The following is a 24,811-nucleotide window of genomic DNA, read 5'->3' as shown; positions in this document are numbered from 1 at the left end:
GCTTCTTTGGTAATTAAGAGGGTAGGATACTGATAAGGTCCGGATGTATTATAAGAACTGGATACGGTGCCTCTAATGCCTTTAATAATATATCCATGAGTAACAGTGATTGGATATTTACTGAAGGCTTTTTAGTCAGACTTTGAAACTACTGTGATTAATTGGGTTGACATTTAACACATTCATTCTGTGGGTGATGTATATGTTTTCTTACCTTCTAAAATTTTGAATTCAGGGGGCAAGACATTTGTTTGGGGGGCTGGCTGGCCCTCTTGCCCCTGCTAGATCCGGCCCCGCCAGAGACGTGCATGGACTATGCCTGCAAACATCAACAATGACACACAGATGGTGCAGAGATCAGACATCAAGGAGGCTAAGTGTAGCCAGTAGTCATTGTTTAGATTAAAGTTGGATGATTCTGACATAACTGTAAAAAATACTACATTTCACCACTGCAATCGCAGTGAAGCCCTTTTTTCCTGCTCCAGGTCCTGACTCGAACCAGACTCTGCACTCTCACTCATTATTTGAATTGTGCCTTACGGTCTCAACTTATCTTGGTGCGCCACTAATCCCCTTTGCAATTAACATAGCTCTCTCTCAGAGGCATTTTCAACTTTGAGTGTTGCACTTCAAAATTTACTGTCGCAGATAGATAACCTTTGGTTTACCAAGCCAACATCTAACAACTTGAGCTAATTAGCAGAATGACTTCTTGTATCTTTCTGTATCCATTTTTACTGTATTTGGTGTTGCACTTGAAGTTACTTCCGCAGATGAGATTCAAATTTGTAGTCTTTGGTTTACCAAGCGGACACCTACCGGCTTGAGCTAATTAGTTAAACAAGTGTTTTTAATATTTTTCTATCCTTTGACCTCTGTAGTTGTAGCACCATGCATTTGGTGTTTAGAGTGGATGCTACACTTGTGTAGCCATTATGTAGCCATTTATAATTCCAAATTGACACAGGAAGATACAAAAGCCAAAACTCTGCCATGCTCTGCCGTACCTTTAATTGAATATAGCCTCTCTCATGAAATTGAATCCAATTTATATTTGTACACAATGAAACTTTGCAACTTGCTGACCCAAAACAGTTCAGGAAGTTAGTTATTGAAAAAAATCTCAACTTTGGGAATCACATCTTCATGTTTTCATGCTAAAGGATCTTTACCTTATCAGAGCTGAATATTCATTACCAGTACTTTAGTCACGTACCTTTTATGTAGTCCTGATTTGGGCCTTTATTTCATCATTTACATTAAAAATTGCAACATACTGTAGTCAGTATTAATGAAATAAAACGTAATTTCCCAACTACAAACTAAGGAAACTGCTGAATGGCTAGTAACTTTGGAAAACCACTAGCCTCAGTGGCTGGTGAGCAAAGATGGAAGAAGAACCAAGTCGAGGAGAGTCATCATGAAAACCACCTGTTTTGTTTAATTTCATATTTGACACACAAAAATAATCTACAAAAGACCAAATAATAGTAACCAGTTAACCACGAAATGTCATTTTTATCCCCCCACCCCACCCCCAAAAGAAAGCACAATTTATAAGATGTCACCCACTGCTCCGGTCACATGACTTCACAATGACACTCATGGGTTTACAGATGTGGGGAAGATCAATCACATACACTGACCAACAACACCCCCATCTACGGAAGAGGACTACGGGAGCAATCTTTGGCGTCGTTCTTGGTGTTGCCAGTCAGTCAGACACACATGGAAGAGGGCAGGGAACTAGTCGGGGGGGGGGGGGACAGCGAGAGACTCAGGAAGAACAGTTTTGTTAACAGAGGTATTCAGCAGAGGGAAGGTTATCTCTATCATGGTGTTCAAACGAACAGCGAGGGGAATTTTTACTTTTTTTTTTTTTTGACCATTGGAGTTTTTTGCAGCCAACGTATAAACCAGCAACGGACACATCAACCATTTCTGTCTTGTTTGTGTTCACATCAGCCTCCAAACTTATTCTTCTCCTTTCTGTAGGTTTATGTATACTCATAAAGCCCGGGGACAATGCTGCATTCACAAGGAGAAAAAAAATGTTCATGCATTATTCCAAGGTCTTTAGCCTTTAACTTAAATTTGCTACTTTTTATGTTTTGTATTTGTAGCAGTTACCAAATATAAACAGATATAAACAAAAAGTGTTGTGTGTAGCTAATATATAAAATTAGCTAAATCACCAGCATCAGAAATTTGTTAACATCTCCAACTTGGAAGGCTGAATGGTTTTTCGCTCTTGGAAATATCATGAATTTCTGACATCGACAATATCTCCCACTTGGTGAACATGACTAACATCATAGACATGTCAACAAACTGCTGGCAGAATGTCTACAAGTACAATTCAACATTAACACTAGAACAATCGATTCAGCTAAATTTACAGTAGCCACACACCGTATCTAGTTTCACTCGGTAACAACTATGACAATGACGTAACACAACAAAAGAAGCTTATTTATTTGGTGTGACTACAAGGCTAGCAGAGGTGCGAATGCCACATTCATGACGTATCCTTAGATAATTATCAAAATTACAAGTTTCTGACTTATAAACAGCATTCATGTCAACCTAAAAGTTGTAATCACAACTGAGAAATCCTTACTTTTCTGAAAGCTCCACTATATCCAACTTGGAACTTAGTAATATGGAGGTGTCTAAAAATCATAAGTGGTCTCCTAACATCAGCCAAAGACCATTTAGTAAAATAAAACCCATTTAACAGATATGCCATTATATTGTCAATGCGTAGTATTTTTTAACTCTCACGCAACCACTTGTGTAAAAACACAGCGGTCTTAGCCTGCAAGTTGTTGACAACTTAGTTGGAATAATGCCTGAACATTCCCAAGCTGGCAAAAGCATTTTTTTTTCCCTTTCCTTCCCATTCTGCTAACATTGTGTGAATGCAGCAAAACGTTTTTGCTCAAGTTGAAACATTTTCACGCCAATTTGTACCTTGAGTGTAATCAGGCCAACGCCCTGCTTCTCAAATTCACCGTCACGTTCTGTCTGAACACACACCGGAAATGGAGGAGTCTCAAGTGACATAATAACATCTACAAACATTCACAACTCCAGAAAAATGCACTGACAAGTTGAGTAGAGGTTGAAAGCCAAGCGACAACTTGCACTTTTGCATTGAGCGTTTTACAGTCCTGCATAGATCTTTTTCATACTTTTTCAATACAAACTAAGGCGTTGTGTTATATTAAGTTGGTTCGAGTCAATAAGCAGAGAAGGTAAATAAAAAATCTGAACTCACAAAAAAAAAAAAAAAAAAATTCAAGTAGGCTACAATCTTGACGTTTCCCCCCTCTCTCACAAGTGGCTCCTCTCTCCAGAAGAGGAGCCCAAAACTTTTTCAATTCAAGTCTTTTTTCCAGAAAAGGTCCAGTGTGATTAAACAGCACCAAAAACACACTGAGCAAGAGAGGGGCATCAAACTTACACTCGCTCATTATTGTGAAAAGGGGATACACGTCCTTACCCATTCATACAGAATTATCTGGAAAGAAATTAACAGTATATTGTGTTTTTTTTATGTACAAACACACATTTAAATCAACCTCACCACTCTCTCTCTCTCTCTCTCTCTCTCGCTTTCTCTCACACACACACACACACACACACCATAACATGTTGCTGTCCCTGTGTAAATTACAAATAATTTATCAATATTAATTTAAGCTACTACTTAACAGTCATTTGTGGGAGCAGAGGTGACCAACAATAAAATTTCTACGGACACGACGATTCCCACATCTGAGACAAAAGACAGAAAAATAAAAATTCATTACTCAGTCTGTTTTTGTTTTTTCTTTTTGTACTGCAAGAACAAGAGTCCTGTTACTCCACATAAGCTTAAATACAAATTATATTACGTAGCGTACTACTACTCTCATCTGTACCACCACCACCACCACCACCTCGCTCACACTCATTCCACAGTGATCAAGGTCGGTCATATGTAAACATGTTGACAAAAAATAAAAATAAGCCGAACAAAAGTAAGTGTTCTCATCATTCACTCCGTCTTGTTCTCATACCCGGTTCATTAGAAAATACAGTTAAATTAATTCATCATTGCCACTTGTAGAGAGGATAAAATGATTCTCCTTTAGGTCCGTTTTTTTTTTTTTTTTTAAAGAGGCAGTGGAGCCCCGTCCCCCCCATACCACATCATCATGTCAGTCAATCAAAGTGAAGACTCCTATTGGTAGATGTGTCTAGGAGGCTGTGATGTCACCCCACCAGGTGTCCGTCTCCTGCACTGTTATTGGTCAGTGGGGTTTCCTCTTCATGTCTCCACCCTGGCTTTGGTTCGCATCTGAGTAAAGAGGAAGCAGATTTTTTTTTTTTTAAAACAAAAATCTGACGTCAGCTCGATAAGAAATCCTCGCTCCTGACAGAGATCCAGCAGCTTGGAGCACCAACTGAACCTGCGCCTGAATCTCTACACTGCACCGACTAAAATATTGATTGGATTGATTCCTGCTTAAATTATTAACAGAAAATTAATGGCCAAATACAATAATCTTTTCTTTCAATTTTTATCTTTTTTAAAATTTGAAAAAAAAAAGAGGTGATAAAAGCACTTCCAAAGTACTATTCATCAAGAATGTTCACTATTCACTTTTTTTTTAACGTCATTAATATGCAAACATATGCTGCCAAGCACACCAGTCTCCCAGATCTAGTCAGATCATCATCTCCATACAAAGTATCTATGGTGTAGGTATTAAGTTTCTAGTGTGTATTGTTGTTGAGTTATTGTGTTCACAAAAAAAAAAAAAAAATCAGTTTTCTCTTGTTGCATGCTTCATATATGATATAATTTTGAAGTTGTTGGTAACATGTCAAACTAACTTCATTATAATATTCAACTTGAGGCTCATCACATGTTGAGCTGGTGCAACAGGCTGCAGAAGAAGTTTTACAGGCTGCTTCTGATGATAACCAGGCAGCAACGGGCAGCTACTTCACACAGGATGAGCTGTGTTCAAGTTCCTGTTTCCTGGTTCAGATGGTTCTTTGACCGGAGCGCCGTGAACGATCCAGGTGAGACTGAACTGTGAGCTCTGAGTCTCTGTTTACAACTATAAATACACCTGAATTCAGCTACAGATGAAGTCAAACACAGGGAAGGTGAAAAGCAGCTGCAACAGGTTCTACAAAGACTGAAACTGTTCAATAAAGAGAATCAAACAAAGACTTTTTGATTTGTGGTTGACAGAATTTCAAACCACATGTCCGCGAGACATCAGCTAGCATGAGCAGAAGCTAATGTTTTTCTATTTTTCACAATTCAGACAGCCAAATCACACATAGCTGTTTCATGTGTTAATCAGACTGCTGCTCTCAAAATCAAAGAACCATCTGCACAGCTCAGGATAAAACTGAATCTTCACTGTGTTTTCTGCAAACTACTGAAAAAAACCCAAAAAACGATAAATCTCTGACTAACTTGAGTAGCTTTACAACATGCGTCTACTGTGCTACAGCTACAGAGGACAAACCAGAGGCATGCCAAATACCAAATATACTGAAGCAAGCAGAAAGGTACAGAGCAAACAACACAGCAGCAGAGCAGAGGACGACAGGTCGACTTGACACAGACAGATGGAGGCTGAGGAGGAGGAGGAGGAATGCAGATTACCTGAGAAAGCAAGCTGCAAGTGAGGAGGTAGGGCAGCCTGCGACCCTGACTGGAGACTCTTATACAGATCTGAGGAGAGATGGAGGGAAGGATGGACAGATGAGAGAGAAGAAGGCAACAACAACAACAACAACAAGGGGGGAATATGACGCAAAGGGGAGGGGGGCATGTTAAGATGGAACAGCAGCAACAAAAGAGAAGAGGGGATCAAAGTGGAGTGGCAGCGAGGCGTCCAAGTACAAAAGGTTGAGATGATAGAGACGGACACAAAAGATGGAAAGAACAAAAGAGGGAGATGGTGGTTTATAAAAAAAGAGGGCGAGAGGGTCACAGTGAGAGATGTGGAGCGCAGCAGGCACAGTGGAGTAACTGCTGGTTTACTTCAGTATGAACGCACACACAGTCTCCTTTCTCAGTTAACTGTTAACTGTCCTTATTTAAAACCATCCTGCTTCATGTATACCACCTTCCAGGAGAAAATCTTCACACAGAGCCGAATGATTTGAGGAAACGGCTTGTCTTCTGACAAATATGGCTGCAATTTTTACACCTGTATTGGCTCTTTACATTGTATTGAACAAAATAAGTTTGTACCAAGAACAAGAAGCTCAACAACAACTCAGCTACAGCAGATTAAATTCAACTGGCTACTTCTTAATTTTCAGTAATATTTGTATAACTTTTTAAGATTAATATTAATTTGCGTTCTTCCAAATTACAGTATTGCTATAAAAACTGGTTCAGCCCTTGATTCATAAAATCTTCAAAATATTGACCTGAATATCTGGGGGAAAATGTTCTTTATTTTTTATTTTTTTAACTGTAAAGGTGAAAAAAAACAAGATACAGCTGAGGACGCTCTACATTTTTTGTACTGAATTGATGCTTTTAACAAGTATCATCAGTGTATCCAAAGCCTGATACAGCTTCTTCCTCTGGGACACAAAGCGCCACTGTTGTATAAAAACTATTAAAAACTTATCGGGAGGTCACATCATTGCACTGGCTGACATGTTCTGTCACTACCATGAACATGATCATGAATGATGATGTTTATTTTGGGTCTGTATCATATACACTGTCCTGTTACAGTAAATACTCACTATAGGACCAAATGTGTATTAATCCACTGCTGAAAATAGTCCCCAGCAGATGCACTATTTAATTCCTGTTTGAGTAACTTGAATCTTTTGTCTTTTAAAATGATTTTATAACCAAGAAAAAAAAATATTAGTTACTGCATACGTTATACAACACACCCCATCTCCAGTGCTTCCCACTGATTTTTTTCTTCTGGACCTCCAAAAAGACACTACATGTAACTCTCTTTTTGTCTTTAATCTATGACAAACTGTAATAATTTGTGTGCCCACTCACCAATTAGGTCGCTCTGTGCTAGGGGGTATCCTGAGTTGGAGCTGGGGGCTGAGCCCATGCCAGCAGCCCCTGGGGCTCCAGGAGGGCTGAAATTGAGCAAGGGAGGGAACTGGAAGGGTAGTGAGACGGGCACCAGGCCTCCCAACATCCCGAAGCCCAGGGGCAGAGCAGATGGGCTGCCCAGGAGAGGAGTGCCTGCTGTTGATACCTGCAGAAACAGCATGCCGTCACATTGTTTATTTTTCAAATTCATTCAAAATTGTGACTCTTCTTATTAGCATGAAAACTAACCTGTGAGAGGTGTGACGTTGTGGAGGACGTGGCCAAAGTTCCTGAAGCCGCCCAACCATTTCCTGCCTTTGAGCCCTGGTTGGCCCCACCCACCACCCTCTGCCTCTGCCCGTGATTGGCTGAGACTGAAGGCGAAGATGATGGGGGAGTTTTGTCTGGGTGACTACAGACAGATACCACTCCCTTGTTGTTGTTGTTGGAGTTGTTGATGCTACTGTTGCTTGTGGTTGACTGAGGTTTCTGGCCTCCAGCGAAGCTGCAGCTGCCCTGCGTCTGCTTCACCTGCCCCCCGCCTGATACGCTGTATGGGGGTCTGAAGATTTTGGGGGTTTTGGGGGAGTACTGGTGCTGCTGCTGTTGGCTGGGGATCATCTGATGGGAGAGCGGGTGTGAAGGTGATGATGAGGGGGAGGGGGAGGAGGAGGGAGGCGGAGTGGGTGCAGGAGGCCGAGGGGTGAGTTTGATGATGGGAGAGGAGTTGCTGCTGTGGGATGACTTGGTGAGGGTGGCCTGCATGGGCGTGATGAAGTTGGGCTGGTGGTGGTGGTGTGTGTGGGATTTAGCTTGAGGAGAGTGTGAGGTATGGGAGGTGGGGGACGGCGAGGACGCCACTGGGGAGGGAGGGCAGAAGGACTGCAGACCAGGGTGGGAGGTAGAGTTAGAGCGGGACTGGGAGGAAGGGGAGGAAGAAGGTGTGATGCTGCTGCTCACGGCGCTGCCGTTGCTGCTAATGCCGCTGGCTTTGGCACTGCTCTTAGCCAGTCCTTGAGGGGCTCCCATAGTTCCCAGTATCCCCGCTGGGCTGACAAAGCCCTTCTGGTGGGGGGGCAGCAGAGGGGAAGCCGTGGGAGGAGGCCGTTGCTTCGGAGGCGACGGGGAGGGGTGCGGATGCATCTTGCTACTCCCGCCCATCACCAGGCTTGGCCTGTGATTGGGCGATGCCATAGTAACATGTCTCTGATTCTGGGTTTGGCCCACGATGCCAGATCCTTTGATCGGGCCGTATGGACCATCTGCAGTTCTAGAGGCCAGCGACCGGCCTGCCGCCTGCACACGAGCCATGGAGGAGACAGCCGGAGACGAGGAGGTAGAAGAGGAGGTTGGTAGCGTTGTTATTGTTGTTGGCAAGTTCCCAGCAGACGCAGTAGCCAGCGGAGCAGTGTCCACCTTAGACAGGGAATGATGCTGCGTCGTGGATGTGACCGAGGCAGAGAGCTGAGACGCTGAGGGGTAGTGAGGGGTGACGGGAGGAGGAGAGGAGGTGGGGATTTGCAGGGGTGGGGGCGACAGGGGGCTGTCTGAGGCCCCGAGGCCCTTAGACGCATTGCTGAGGAGGGCCAGAGCGTGGGAGATGGAGTCCAGAGAGGGAGCAGTCAGATCCTCATCCAGAGAGTCCGACAGACAGATGGGCTCTGAGGGCGAGGAGGAGGGGGGCTGGCGGTTGGAGGTCAGAGCGGATGTGGAGGTGGGCAGAGATGATGAGGAGGTCACGGTGAGAGGTGGTTTGTGGATCCACAGACCCTCCTAAAGAACAGGAGACATTTGTTGAGTGTCAATTTGCCTCTTTCACAGAACCATGTTAAGTTACCATGAATGAAACTCCACACTTCATTTCATAGGTGGGCTTTTAATGTATTAAAATATTCATAATGAAGTGTTAAATTTTGTTGCTGGTAGCATATGATCGATCATGAGTGCGACAAATAAAGAAACAAATGGGATTAATTGGAGCATGAAAATATCTGTTAAGAGAAACTCAGAGCAGAGTTGTCAGTATGACATAACTCTGCTGTTCTACCGATGAAATTACTAGAAATGTGCACAATACTAAATTTACCAAGTGAACTGCTGTAGTAGGCCACAGGTAATTTCACCTCTCTGTGTTTTTTTTTTTTTTTACCAGCACTTTATTTGTTCCTGCTCACCACAGCTTTTATTTGAGACTCTAATTTGAATACTGGCATTTACATGACAATTACAAAGAAAAAACAGCCCTCTAGCATGGAAATAATAAAATAGGACTCTTGAGTGATCAAGTACTGTGATACATTTCAGTCGTGTGTCAGTCGAATAATATTAAATGAATGCTAAATAGAATTTCTGTCTCCACGATTGAGCGATTATGATCCCAGCAGCCAAGACACATTAAACTAAAGTGATGCAGTCAGTTGTACAGTTTCATGATAGAATGCTGTTTAGGAAATGGGTTCACATTAAATAAACATTGTGGGTTTAAATTTAAATGAACTATACTGGAAATAAAAAAAACAGTGGGATATTTTTTAGGTACAGTACATAGTCTGAGCTGTCACTCACCTTGGCTTTGGCCTTGGGCCCAGGCATCATTCTCCTCTTGACTCTGTGCGGGAAAAATACCAGCAAATATTTCAGCTTTTTCTATTTACATTTTATGTTCAAGTTCAGTCTCAGAGAAATCCCAGAGTTGTTAAGTGTTTTTATGGAAACATGAGCTGTTTGAGAAAATGTAAATACTTACAGGTTTCCAGTGAGGTGACTGTGAACGGCCTGACTCTCCTTTAACAGAATCCTAAGAAGAAGAAACACACAGCAGTGTTAACATCAGAGCAGCACAAATATGTGATTAATGTCAGGTTGAATTTCTCAAGTACTTGCACAGGCTTGACTATTAAATTGCAGCTAATGCATCACTAGTGATTTGAACTCACGTGAGGAAAAACATGGGTGACAGAGAAAAAGGCAAAAACTGACTGTGTCTACCTGCAGCAGAGATACTAGTTAACACACTAAAAATTATAAATATAACAAGTATAAAAAATGTTTGATAGCTGTCGCCACAAGAGCAACTACATCCACCTTCAAACTTTGTGTTATCTTATTTTTCCAAGTAGAAAGTAGGGAATCTCAGTTTGTACATTATAAGTTTCACAAGTTACACATGAAGACAACAACCAGCTGCATGTCTCCAGCCAACAGAGAAGTTGGGAGTGTTCGATCGACCAGTAAACAATGATGTTTTATGACTTCATCTTGCACAGCTTAATGTTTACCAGCTTTTAAATAATTTCTGTCAACATCTTATTGAGATCAAGATTTTACTTTAACTACTGATATGTCTCATTGTTCTGCATGGTTAATGTGAAATGTGGTCGAGAACAGAACTGCTCATTATTTTCTGTTGCTGAATGCACTGAAGAGCGGATATGATCATTGTTCAGTCACAACAACAACTGTACACTTTCCTGAGTGCACACTGCTTTTGTTGCCTTTGTTGTCATTTCAGCATCTTACTGTCTTATTGGTTTTATAACATCTTCCTAAAGGAGTCTACTTGAAAATTGTGCAGCTGGCTGACACTGGCAAATTACAAGAACACAATGATTAATGTACATTGTCCTTATGAATAAAGAAATTAAATGTAAAGAAAAAGGAGTTAAACAACGCCAGCCTCTAAATTAAAACTCGTAAAATGTTTAAGACTTTATTCTTAAACATGTCATCACGCAATTACTTCTGCTAAGTAGCCATTTGCACTAATATTTAGTGGCATTTCATTAACATGCTGTAACCCTGCATTTTGTTAGAACCTATTTCCCACTGTAGATTTGAAACATGACTTTGAATATATACACATAACTCTTGATGACTGATGATTACCACTGCTGCACAGGAGGCTTAACATGCTCTGAAAATTATTAAACCCACTCACTGACAAGAAACTAGTAGAAACTAGTGAGAAAGTTGACTCCACTTATCTAACCCTGAATTTTCAGTTATCACCATAAGGACATTTTGTCAACAGCTATGTAAGCCCAAGACACACACACACAGACCTGGCCTGCATCCAGCCCTTGGGCCATAGTGGTTTGACCTCGTTCTCTAAGAAGGCCTTGAGGTAGTCCTCCACAGACTGAGAGCACTGGTTCTCCATCTCGATAGCAGCTCAGCTTCACTCGCACCAAGCTGCACAGCAGGTTCCTGCACAAACACAAATGTCCAATTCAAATCAAATCATTCAATATTAAAATCTACATTAGGCTGCAGGTGCAGAGCACATAATGACAGAGGAGGCTTATTTTTCAGGGAGTTGGAGGTAATAATGACTCCGTAAAAAAACCTTTTCTAAAAATGTGGAAGCTGTGGAGAGAATGAATGATGATTGAAAAGCAGCAGCAAGCGAGTCTAAAGGTTTGTGTCATTTCATTGGGACACTAATTCTTTATCCAGAATTTCCGCTTTCAGACAGCATGAATTCAGGGCTTTCTTTGGTAATATTAAATATATTGTTTGGTGAAATTCAGTGAAAACTTGAACAGTAGATAAATAATAAGTCATACTCGGGGGACCCATTTCATGTTATATTTTTGCCCTAATTCATTTTCAAAACCTTTTAGGCCTTGTTTTTACCCAGCTGAGGAATCTCTAAGGCCTGTTCAAGCTCTGTTTACTAGATTCTCCACCAACAGAAGAGAGCAACAGACAACAGGAACTGGATTTGAGGCAAACACTTGAGGATACAACGTCAAACCTAAAGTATCACAAACACACTGCAGCTATTCCAGCAGGACAATCCTGAATCATTACCTGAGCTTGTCATCCCAGACAAACTTCTTCCGCGGGCCCATCACCCTTTTCCCAGGTTTCTCCTCATCCTCCTCCTCTGAGCCATTCTTGTCGCCCTCCTCTGACTGCTGCCTGCACGACACACAAACACAGTCAGTCATATATAAATATATTATACATTCATACATTCACAACCCAACAGCTTGAATGAACTTTACTGGTGTAACCTTAACAATAATTACTATGTTCCTGTGAGTATCTGAATGTCCAGTTAAAAAGGATCACCTGGCTGTCAAAAAATAAAAACATGTCAGCTGGAATTCAAATTAACAAGACAAATGTGATGTTGTCTTAAAAAGTTATATATTCTCTAAGTACACATGACTCAAACTGTAATTTCTTAGATAGATTTTTTAAAGTGGTAAAAAGGAAAGCAAGGACAGAGAATAATAAAAAATGTAAGCAGAGGTTTTAGTGTAAGTTCACGTTAGGTTTTTTTTTTTTTCTGGAACAAAAAAAGAGTTACTTACTTTGCAACCTTGGCCATGCAGTCCATGTTATATCTTGCTATTTGCTCTGGCATCACACTGCACACAGCCAGCTTCAGCTTCAACAATGGCGTCCGTAGTCGATCATCCTGAGAAAATGAGAGAGAGAGAAGGGTGGGTGCATTAAGGACAGAGGGCAACAGACACAGAAACAAGAGTGTGAGAAGGGAAACCCAAAAAGTTGAAGGACGGAGGAACAGGGGGAGAAAGAGAGGCAGTGAGAGAAAGTGTCGGGGGGGTATGTTGATGTATTTTGTCAACAATGCTACTTTAATGGTCCATGACAAAAGACAAGGAAGCCTGTTTTCAGTGGCAGTCCTTACTGCACTTGTCTGCCTACACTGAGATCCCTGCACATTAACGACTGAAGGTGGCTGGGGATTAAAAGCTTTACGAAAATGCAAAAATAATATGGAGGATCAGATATGGGTTTAGACAGTGGGAGCTGAATGAAGCACTTAAAATGCTCAGAAATATAAGTGCAAATCAGAAAACAGAGAGTTTTAAGGAAACACTTGGAACAACATTTTGCTGCTTCCCTGATAGAAAAATCCCCAAATAGCTGATATTCTGTGGTCACAGATGAGAATGAATTTGTTGCCAAATGAGCCACGGGGGACCATAAAAATCACTGGCATGATATAATAAAAAAAGAGAAACATCCAAAAACGAGAAGTGCTTAGAAGAGAAGAGAAAAATGAGAAACCAAATTGTCAAACACGTGACAGGTACAGACCTCTACAAATCAGATCGCTGCAAAGATATAAGATTGAAAGAGATGCAGCTAAAACATGAAGATTCATAGTTTAAACCCTCTAATCTCCCTCTAATCTACTCTGAACATGCATTTTTCCCTGCAAACCCTCACTTTCAATCATCTACACAATTGTGACTGTAATAATACATAAATCTATTTGGAAACTGCATTTGTTTTACCTTATTTTATGTCAAGTTGTAACAATTAGTCCTAAAATAATAATTGCATTTTTTAGTAACTCATCTAAATTTCCAAAATGGAAACCGAGAGCTAAGTCACCATAAAAACTATGAAAGTTATGTCCTCTCAGCAGCCAACAGCACACCCACTTTAGGCAGTGACTGGCCAGGTGTGCAGAGGTGTGAAAGTTCACAGATTTGAACTTCTCTCTCTCACACCCTACTTTACCATTCTTCACACAACTACATCAGTTACTTTTTGTGTGAACAACCAAGTGTAACATCATGACTGCCTTCGAGGAGCGACTGTCCAAATGTGTGTGCAGTTATCCCCATTTGTACAATTATTGTGTCTCACCCCTCTCTATGACCGCAGGCGTTACACCCCCACCTTTGAGTGCAGTCATTTGGAAGAGCTATAAACACTTTTGCCTTCAGATGTGGTGAGACAACACATCATATAAAATAGTTCTTAGATGGATCCTAAACCCTTGAGTACAGTTATTGTTGTGACTGCAGCTCCAGATGTTTGCGAAGTGTTTTCAACTGAAAACAGGCAGGGTTCACAGATCAGGTTTGTGTACACGAACAGAGGTTTCAGCCCTTCCTGAATCTGGCTTTTAGTGACCACAGAGCAATCAAAAAAAGACTGCGGCAGGAAAGATTTTTTCCGACTCACATTCTAGATGAATGTAATGTGAAGGGATTTCTCACTTCCTCTGAAGATAAGCCTCACTCACCTGGATGTTGAGGCTGAGCTTCTTCAGGCGTTTGAGGAGGGCTTCTTTGTTGCACGGCACAAATGCCTCCATGTGCGAGTAGATGTCTGAACGCACCTCAGGAGGCTGCTCCTGGACCTGCAGCTCAATACTGAGAGCAGGAAGAGGAGGGAGAAAAAGTCAATATTAAGGAATACAGAAGGGATAGACGAATAAAAGGGAGGAAGTAGTGAGGGAGATAAAGATGGTGGGATATAAAGACAGAGCAAAAGAGAGACAGAACAATAAAGGGCAGTGGCAGAGGAATGAGTGCAGGATGAACATAAACAAAAGTTGGAGAAACAAGAGAGTAGAATGGGAATGAGAAGCATGTCATTAACACAGACAATGAGAGACAGAGAGAAAACAAAACACTTAAAGACAGCAGGAGAGGTGATGAGGGAAATCTTCTGAAAATGAGTGAGAAAGATTTGAGAAGGGAAGAGCAGAGTGAGCTGGGATTTGGCTGACGGTGATTTAAAAGCTGTCCTACTCACTCCAGGAGAATGTTATTCATGTCCAGGGTGAAAAATTTCTTCCTGCCCTCCTGATCAAACTGCCGCGAAGCCTGTGGGAGAAAAGGTTGAGTCAGCAAACAGCACTGTTCCATACAGTACAAATACATATACATATATCTGTGATGTTGAGCCTCAGAGGGCTTCACTGACAGACACAAATACTTATCTCTGCCTGCCTGATACTGACCTTACTCGCCTTAATCTAATTTTAACTATACATCTCAAAGGGTGTTCCGACATCTGACCTGTAGGGCTCAGTTAAAATAAACTCTGGTGCGTTCGTCCATTCAGTGCAGTTAATTTAGGGCTGGTGTGACAATTCACTGTCAAACTGAGACTAAACAACTGGAACAAAACCAAATGAAAATAAAGATCTCAGTCCACTTAGAGGGAACTCTGGTGCGGTTCATCTGTGGAGTGAAGCCATGGGATTTTTTAAAAACGCCGTAATATTAAGGTACAAACACCTCCTCTTCATCCTTTTCTGTCCTTACTTGTGACATAGGAGGTTCAGTTTAAACACAAGTTAAGCCAAAATACACGTCAGGTGAAGTGATTCAGCATTTAATCATTTCAAGAAAATACTTAATAATGCTGAATCTCTCAAGCTTTCCCCATATGTTATCTTTGGAAGCAACAAAAAAGCACTATTTCTTTATTTATTTTTCTGCCTCCCTCCTCTTCACCTCTGTATCCTTCACTTGCATCATCCTGTTCAATTGCCTTTCTCTGCCTCTTTTTACATTTACCAACATCTAGGAAAAGATTTCTCTGCTACAGTTTGACTCTGTGGCTCCAAGATATAAAAGCAACAAGAAAATAAGAACTTCTTCAAAAGTAGCGATGCCAACCCTGTTGTAGTTACATAAAAACCTTCAGGGTTCAGCTCAGAGCCAATACCAAGACTATTCTTGTTGGACTAAACAATAACAATAAACATTCTGTGCCATTTCCTCGGCTGATTGGCATTTGTGTTTAACTTCAGTAAAGAGGCTTCACCGGTAATTGCAGCCACCCACAGACAGGCTACAGTTGACTCACCGCCCGCAGGTCCTCGATGCGTTTAATAAGAGGAGCAGGCAGTCCATCAGGCAGCGGGGGCGGAGAAAACAGTCCGCTGGAAGACCCCAGGCCTCGCCCTTGGCCCCCTCCTCCTGCTGCTTTATGAGCCGGAACACCGACTCCCAGAATGCCGTTCTCTCTGGCTGTCGCCATGGCGTGCTGCTGGTCAGTGTCCAACAAGTTGAAGTCCAGGTCGCCTAGGAGATCCTGCAGCTCCTTCTCGTTGGCCGAGCCCAGCAGTGTCATCACAGCGGGGTCCGAGGTGAGGTCTGCCAGCGAGAGGTCGTTGCTGGCCGCGGTGCCCTGTGGGTGGGCGGAGTTAGAGGCTAACAGGTGGTTTGTAGAGTTGGCAGAGTGGGTCTTGTTAGCCACACCTCCTGCCAGGCCGGGGTGAGCCATGTTGGGGTTTCTTTTCCTCATCTCCTCCTTCTCCCGTGTGAAGCGGCGGAGCATGGCTGCCAGGTACAGCGAGTCCTTCATCAGCTTCTTCCTCTTCTTCTTCTCCGGTCGATGGAGGTTGAGAGTTGTCACTCTGATGGGGTAAAACACAGCAATGCCTTTTTTAAGCTGTTAACTGTTACATAAATGTTTCGACCTGAGATTGCAATGGCATTTTGTTTCACTTCCCTCTGCGCTTGTTTTTTAGTCTTATCCAGGTTTTTATTAATATTCAGGATATGACCTTTACATGCAACATGACAACCAGAGTTATTAAGCTCCCTGTTTACATGTATCTGATACGATTTCTGATTTTCTGTGTGCACTTGTGTTTTGATTCCTGAATATCTTAGCCACGTTTTTCAGTTTTATCAAAATCATACAGTGCCTAAGTTGTTATTTCTGTGAGTAACTTTAAAACAATTTCTAACTTTGAGAATGCAAGGTGTAGGTCAACGTGAGCTTCAGTCTGAATCAGTTAAAATTAAACGCGTCACAAAGCTCATCTCCAGTACAACCATGGTATATTCACTTGGTGTTTTCAGCTATCTTGCCTTCTTCGAGGTAGTGACCTTTCAGTAAATAAAGCCTGAAGTCGTGCAACATCGTTTAATTTTGATATGTCGACTTACAACAGCTGTGTCCATCTCATCTATGCCTGTTGCCATTTTCCTGTCGCAGTTTTTCATTAGCGTAGCTAGCCAGCTATGTAGGAAGATGATGTCCACATTCTTATTCCCATCCTCTAAGGTCTAATTAGTTAACCGTTTCTCCAGCTGCTGCAAACAGCTGTAAATGGGAAGGTCTGAGATGCAGGCAGCTATTCAGAGGTTTGAAACCAAGTTACTCCACTCCTTATTGTAAAATTTTAAAAAATCCACCAGCTGACCTTCAAACTCCTACTAAAGGAACTAAAACAATTCAGTTACATTTAAGGAACAGCAGGCGGAGGTTAAAGTGCAAGATGAAGAATAAATGAAACACATGTTACAAATACAGCAAGTGACATTTTCACAGGTAAAGTGAGGCATCGAAACACACTGGCAAAGACGACTCGAAAGCGTGGGAAGAGCGTGGAACTGTGGGGATTCTGGGGGATTAACCTGCAGTCTGCTAAGAAAGATCTGACACACACACACACACAAGCACCCATATATAACATCATCCGTTTCATAATAGCACAATGGCAATAGCTGCTGCTATTTTTAGAAGTTGTTTTCAGAATGGTGGCACGTTGGAGTATTCGGCCTATCTGAGCGTGGATAATGGAGCGTTTTCTAGAAGGTGGCTCTGGCTTGTCACAGCAGCAAAGAGCAAGTCACAGTCAGCATCCCTGCCTCATGATAGATGTATGAGAGGGTCCGCACAAAAGCAGAGGAGTATAATGTCACACAGGGTGGTGGATTATTAGCGGCGTAAAAAGTGGACAAATGCGTCATCACATATTCACAGTGGTTCACAAATCCATGGGTGTCCAAAAGGTCAACGTTTCAAGTACAGGAGAAAAATATCTCCATTTACATAACAGTGTCTGTGCGTTTTTGACATTTCAAAGTCAGTCAGTAGCTTAGCTTAATGGTAATGAATCATCTGATTAAGTGGGAGATTTTTCCTCAAGGTCTATTTTACAGATGCTTTGAAAGTGACAGCCTTATGACTACTGAGTGACATGGCACAAGTTTTATCCTGCTCAGCTATTCACAAGCCCTTGAATCCTTCTACTTTTTAATTAATAGAAACCCAAAAATCCCTTACATGCAGAAGTACAACTTCACCAACAAGTCAACCACAAAAATAGAAAACAATAATATTACTCTCACCCTTGTTTAGGTACTCTGTTTTTCTTCGGATTCTTCTCTTCCAGATTGTTCACTTCTTTCTTTTTCCTCTTCTTAATCACCTGCTCTCTGTTTTCATTCGGCTTCTGAAACAAGAGCACATGCACTCCTTAAGTAAAATAAGAAGAGGACGACAGTACACAATGGCAAAGGATCGATTCTGTCACTCTGTGCTCGTGTGAGTGTGTGTATGTGTGTGAGCGTGCATCAGTGTGTCCTTCAGAGATTCTTCTTGATGTGGTGAAGGATAACGTCTACATCACATCTTACTAAAACCAATGAAAATCAAGCTCCTGTTGGGAGGACACTCATATGTCTTAACATCAGGACTGCTGAGATCCTAAGCGTGGTTTGGTACTGAAATAACACCACAAAATGTACAACATCTAAGATAAATAACAATTTCCAGTGTCCAAGGTATTATTCTGTTGAACTGAACTTTGCTTAACTTTTCTTTACAAGAAGTAGTGCATTACAAAAACAAGACTAAGAGTCAAGCTATCCTAACAACACTATGAGGTTATAATCAGACAGCATAGTTTTGAGTTAAATGCTACCGCCAGAATGCTAACATGTTCTCAGTGACAATGTTAATGTATGAAGCGCTTTGGCATTGTCATTTAACATTTAGCATGTTAACATCCAAACAATTGTTAATTGGCAAAAGCAGGAAAAGGCAGGGGGATCACCAAAGACAGTAGGGGACCATGAATGTCTTGTGTCTGTGTCAGTCCACTCTGTAATTGTTGAGATATTTCAGGCTAGACCAATGTGGTGGCCTGACCAACTGACCAGCATTGTCACCCGTAGAACCAGGCTGCTAACGTGGCTAAAAACCCACAGGACTTTAAAAAAATAATTTTGGAAAACAGCATATATAATTCCATATAATCAGAATGAGTTACTTTTTCATATCAAAGTCAGTAATTGGCTACCGAAAACTTGAGGTCTAAGGTTTTATATCATATATAATTTATTTTTTTACACATAGGTGCGAGTGTATTAGGTACACCTAGCTAAAACTGATGCAGTCTAATACAACAGTACAGTAAATCCTGCCTTCATGGTAGCCTCACCTTGTCCTCCTCTCCCTCGGAGTCAGAGGCCGCTCTGAACTGCAGCGTGCCAGTGTTGATGTAAAATCCCCCCAGCTTTGTGGTCAGAGAGGCAGGAACCAGCTCATCATACTGAGAAAAATAACAACAAAGGACAGTATCTGGTATAAGATCACTGGAAACTAGGAAACAATAAATCCTCTTACACAACAAAATGCAGATGTCGTCCCCACATTTCAAAAGATGTTGAGTAACTGGTAATGTTTTTTGTTAACATTTCAGAAAGCAGCCTGCGCTCCCCTAATGGTCAGTGAAAATGGACGACTCGTGCGCCAAAATAAATAAATCACTAAAAAATAAATAAAAATCACAGTCCCTCAGGCCACAGAGGAAAACATTTTTCCATCACAGAGGATATCAAAACAGAAAAAAGGGTCAAGCAGGCACTGCCAATATGTGAGTGCAGAGAGGACAGCTATCAAAACAAACCAACAAATGTCGTATAATGGCAGAGAATCCATACAAAGAGCATAATTCTAGCTATTACAGTCAGACAGAGAGTGATACCCTCTGAATACTGAGCGACAAACACAGTCAAACAAAAACAATGACATATCCCCATGTGGACGCAAGGAGCTTGTATGTATTCATGAGTCAAGAGGACAGTTTTAGACTGTAGTCTCAGGTTGGTTGTAATAAAGCACACGTGTCTATCTTTAGAAGGGCCTTTGAATGTACTGTATTGAAACATCAAGCTGGGAAATAAATACTTAACCACAGAAGAGTAATGTCTACCTCAACACAGCGAGACAAGGGAACAACAGTTCAGGAATGTGATGAGGACAGCAAATAAATCAGCAGATAATAAGAGAGAAAAGAGAACAATGTGCCATGTTATCATAAAGACAGAAAAGAGACATATGGACTACACTAAAGTGACATCGGTGGAAAAAAAACGACACATAAGTTGAAAAATCACCTCATTATTAATAAAGTGAAGGATACTCACAGCTTCCGAGTTGTCGATAAAGGGGTCTGTCTCGTCATAGCCGAAGCCTATGTCAATCAAATCTTGCATTCTGTCCTTCCTCTTCTTCTTCCCTGTGTTACCCTGAAAAATAAAAAATAATAAAAACCAAACACAAATACAAACTTTTCTCTCTGATTCACATGACAATTCCTCGCATTTTTTTGCTAACATTAATCTTAAAATGTCCCCTTTTCAGAGTGAGGATTGACAAAATCTCATCACTTTCTCCAAATGGATGTTTTTTTAGGGACAATTTTCTCCTCATAAGAAAACAAACTCACACTAGACTGAGGAAACAACTAGTGCCTGACTGATATTGGCCCATAATACCCATATAACTGATGAAAAAAAGTTTATCACACATCATATTATTAACAGATATTTTAAATTCTCAAGAAAAAAATAATAAAAACAGTAAATTTAACCGATATGCTGGCCAACATTAGCTTAGTGCAGATATTTGAGCACTAAATTTCATTTCATTATTTGTCTCCCAGAGAGCTGTAAACTGCCCCAATCATATTTGTTTAGGTTGTGTTTATTGGTCAACATACCTTCATCAGATGTTTTTAACACTAAAATATCGATAATGGTATATTCAGTATCAGCTAGGCTATAATCTTAACATGATCAGATGAGAAACATTTCAAAAATGCAGCAATGAAATACAAATAAAAGTAAAAGTAACTCACATATTTATTTTCAAACTTTTTTGCCAGGGCCTCAACCTGGAGCCTCTCTCTCTCATCATCGTCGAAGGGGTCATTGGGATTGGGGGCTGAAGTCAGACTTGGAGGTTTACTCTTTGCCTGGAACAAATATTGGGAATTTAATTTAAAAACAAATAAATAAACATATAAATACATTATCACAATATTACCATGAAACTTAAAATAACTGAATCTAAAAACCATAAAATTGGCCAAACATGGTGCAGCAATGGCCATCTTATGGATTCAAATACAAAATATATTATTATTCTGTGGTTTGCAAACTTTTTTTTTTTTTTTGGATGAAATTTTCCACTTATGTTAAATAACATTATAGCCAGAGCTGCACAGGATCAAAAATGAGGCGAGCTTCTCTTTGATCCCTTAGCTCTGACATTTGCCTTGCTCCCATTGCTACATCCTGGTACTTCCATCAGCAATGCTCTCTCATCTATCTATCACCCGCAGCCAGAGGGCCAAACTGCATGTGGCATTCCCAAGTGCTGAAATGGCTGTGTGTGACTGGGGCTGTTGCTGGGCAAGTCTAGAGTGAACAGGACACAGGTAGCAAAGCGCAAGATTAAGCTCGATCTCGACATGTGCATAAAAGAGGAGGTCCCTCGTTAAAAGGCGAGAGCGCAGCTGAAGTTGGGAAGCACACGGAGTGGACTGGCTGGATGAAAAACTGCCGCTTGTCTTTTGTGTTGAGTCGCACTAACGGTCAGTTTCAACCACGCTAGTCCACGGAAGGACAAGGTGCACTTCCCCCCCCACCACCACCACCCTTTACTTAGCAATGACAAGTCCACACAAACACTTCCAAGAGCGATAAAATTAACTCCAGCTCCAGCCCTCCCCCCCCTCCCCTGCCGGCCCGATAATGTTAGTTAAACTGGGAGACCCCCCCCCCTACCTGGAGGTTTTGGATGAGTTCGCCGTAATTAAACTCGGCGGAGGAGCGGTCGTCGGGCTCGGACAGAGGCAGGTTGAGCCGCACCGTCGCCCTGTTCTCGGCTCCTGCCTTGTCCCTGTCGCCGGTTTTGCCGAGGCGACCGTTGCTAGCAGCACCCCCTGCCCCGGTCGCTGCCTCGACCTCCCCGGCTCCACCGAAGCTGAAGTCGGCCTCATCCTCCAGCCGGCGTTTCCTAGACTCCGCGGCTGCTCCAGCTGCGAAGGCCGAGAGGGTGACAAATTGCACTTTTCTCGGTTCGGCCATTTGGATGAGCTGCCTGCCTGAACCTCGCTCCGGACAGACAGCGACAGCGAGGAGAAGAGCTACTTCGCGAAACTACTCCAAATTGGTGGGTTGAAGAAGGTTTCGCGAAGCTCCGACGGCTGCTCGGTGCCTAGACGGATGTCAGGGCCTCCTCCGCACCATACGAATTGAACTCCAGGGGATGCGACGGTCGGGGAAAAGTTGTTTTTTCGGTAGCTACTCGCATCCTCAATCTGCTATGGGACCGAGACATTCACAGGAGCCATCTTGGGTTTCGGGAGTAAATAAAATATCAGAAGAGAGGGGTCGCTGCGCCTGCGCATACGCACGAAACGGAACCATCGTGACACGAGGGAGGGTGAGGGGGGGTCATCGCGGCCAATCACCGCGTGCCCCGATCCTAAACCCGCCTCTGTCACAACAGGCGATAATAACAACACTATTAGAAATATTATGACCTTTATAAAGTGTCCGGGCTCAACGTGCGTCCACACACAGATTAACAGCTTCATTTAAATCGACAGCTTTCACCGGGCGTCTCTCTCTGTCTGTCTGCCCGGGGAAAATGCTGAACAGTGCATTTTTCCACAATGGCACCAGCTTCACACTCAAACATTAAATCCCAAACGGAAGCCAGGTGACTGCCTGTCTCACCCCAACAGCTGATTAACTTACACTGATCACCACCTGTTGATATAGTGTTTAAGGGTCCCTGCCACATAAATAACAATTCTCCGAATAATAATTTGTGTCGGATGTGGTCTCTCTAGAAAAAAAAGTTCAGTTATATGGTTAAATAATTCAAATGACATGTACACCTCTCTGCCCCCTAGTTGAAAAAGCCAGAATCTCTGAATATGTAAACGTTTGTCACTTTAACTAGTGGATAAAAGCTCTCTCCCACTAGTTTCCACATCACACGAGTGTAAATAGCACACCAGACCATGGTTTACCAAATTACCCAGATTATAATGTTGATGATTAGACATGAGTCTTTTTGGTTCTTCAAAGCTGGTTTAAAACTCAACATGCCCAAACCCTCAAATGTGCTGGAGGTTTTTAGGGTAAATCCCTAATTGTCAGAGATGAATGGTTCGCTTCCTCAGTGAAACAATATTTATATAATTATGATGTTAGCTGAGAACATGCTGTTTATTGAGGAATCATGTTGATCAATTGATGTAATTATCACAATTTAATTTCATATATATGATGAAATATGAAACAGAACGAACCAGTCCAGATTTTGAGATACTGTGACCAAAGACACATAAACTCAACTGAAAAAAGACAAACTAAATGAACTCACTTTGCTGAAAATTGTTCACGCAATGAAAGCTGCCTCATGAGATCTGAATAGGGTTACATTTTCATAGCAGGCTTATAGTATTTGCATGTCTGGCCACATTCAGGGGTAACGTGATGAACGTGTGGAAACACTGTGGAGCACAAGGTAAAACAAAGGACGTCTGTAACAGGAACACTCATGAGACTTGTGTCCGTGAATCTGATGTCCCAGTGCATGCTGGATCATCAGCATTCAGGCAATCAAATGAACAATGATCATGTTTTCAACGCAACTCAAAATTAGTGTGTGCTGTTATTCCAGATGACTTCATCCTAGATTAACACACCAATCCAAGCTGCACTCAAAGAACAAAACTAGTCGGATGAGAATTAACAGGATTATTTAGCCTGATAACAGCACGTTAGCCTGAGTTAGCTAAACCACATTTGAAGAACAGGGCCAAGGATTTGCCTCCAGACCGATTGTGATGTGACAAATCAGGTATGAGCCTTAAACTTAGATTTAAAGTGAACTTGGAGAAAATCTTCTCCTCCAGCAGATGAAGGTGAAAACATGAAAACCGTTGCTGGTGTCAATGTCTGCACATACATCAGCCTGCATAGTGAGAGTCAAATATCCAAGAGAAGTAACAATGATCAAAACGTGTCTTTAGTGTAGCAGACATGCTCCTAATTACCACAAATGCTGTGAATACATTTAAATTTGGCAGTCATCCTTGTATTCTCTCTTCTTGTGTGGCTTGATTAACCTGTTACAAAGCCCTAGGGAAAAAATTTGCTGTTGCGGCCCATTTTAATGTCCCACCTACCTACCGCCCTCTGTGTAATGTGGCAAGTCCTGCCAAGTTGCTAAATTTTCAACTGGAGGAACATTTCACCAATTTTACATATTAGAACCAGTCTAATTGTCATGAGTCACACAAATCAAACAGTTGTATAATGTCTCAGAGCTCTTTTTACCTTTACAAAATATGGTACAATTTGTGTGCCAGCGCATGTTTATCAAAATACCACTCTGACATTGCCAAATACACTTCATGGAGAGAAACGCAAAATGTTCTTCCAAAGATTTACATATTCAAACCTATTTCTTATGTTTTGTAAGATCTTTCATGAGGGACCACAGTTCACTTTTAATTCACATTTTGCAGCTGAGAACAGCCTCTCCAATTCATTTGCACAATGCAAAGTGGGACAATGATGTACATCAACAACACTACAAAATTAAGGGTTGATTAGTTTGAGTACTGACTTATTTGACTATTATAACTTTTCCTCCCAGCGTCAACACACTACATATTTAAAACCTGTTTAGATAAGTATGTAGTTAAGAAATGAGTCTTGTCTCATGCTCCTAATTACATTAAACTGTGTGACAACATTGTTGTTTTTTAAAAATAATCTGGACAGTGACTTATAGATCTTACTAATTTTGCCATCATATGTATGTATAATTCTAAACATACATGAATATTTATTTTGCTCATAATAATCGTTTTGGTTTTTT

At 41.6% G+C, this 24,811-nt stretch overlaps 1 protein-coding gene across 1 annotated transcript; it reads right to left on the bottom strand.

The window, feature by feature from the left end:
- Positions 1-1,424: 1,424 nt before the first annotated feature.
- Positions 1,425-24,789, bottom strand: ubn2a (ubinuclein 2a). The gene is given in 18 exon segments (XM_018665162.2): positions 1,425-4,348; positions 5,678-5,746; positions 7,055-7,262; positions 7,346-8,869; positions 9,662-9,704; positions 9,843-9,893; positions 11,158-11,258; positions 11,260-11,302; positions 11,909-12,019; positions 12,418-12,524; positions 14,112-14,241; positions 14,627-14,697; positions 15,689-16,241; positions 17,968-18,071; positions 19,062-19,172; positions 20,050-20,151; positions 20,763-20,879; positions 21,694-24,789. Coding segments are annotated over 18 exon segments (3,795 nt in total). The 5' UTR covers positions 21,997-24,789; the 3' UTR covers positions 1,425-4,301.
- Positions 24,790-24,811: the final 22 nt, after the last annotated feature.

Source organism: Lates calcarifer, linkage group LG5 (assembly GCF_001640805.2).
Source record: "Lates calcarifer isolate ASB-BC8 linkage group LG5, TLL_Latcal_v3, whole genome shotgun sequence".
Lineage (NCBI taxonomy): Eukaryota > Metazoa > Chordata > Actinopteri > Centropomidae > Lates > Lates calcarifer.
Note: the sequence above shows the minus strand (reverse complement) of the source record. Positions and strands in the feature narration are given on the sequence as shown.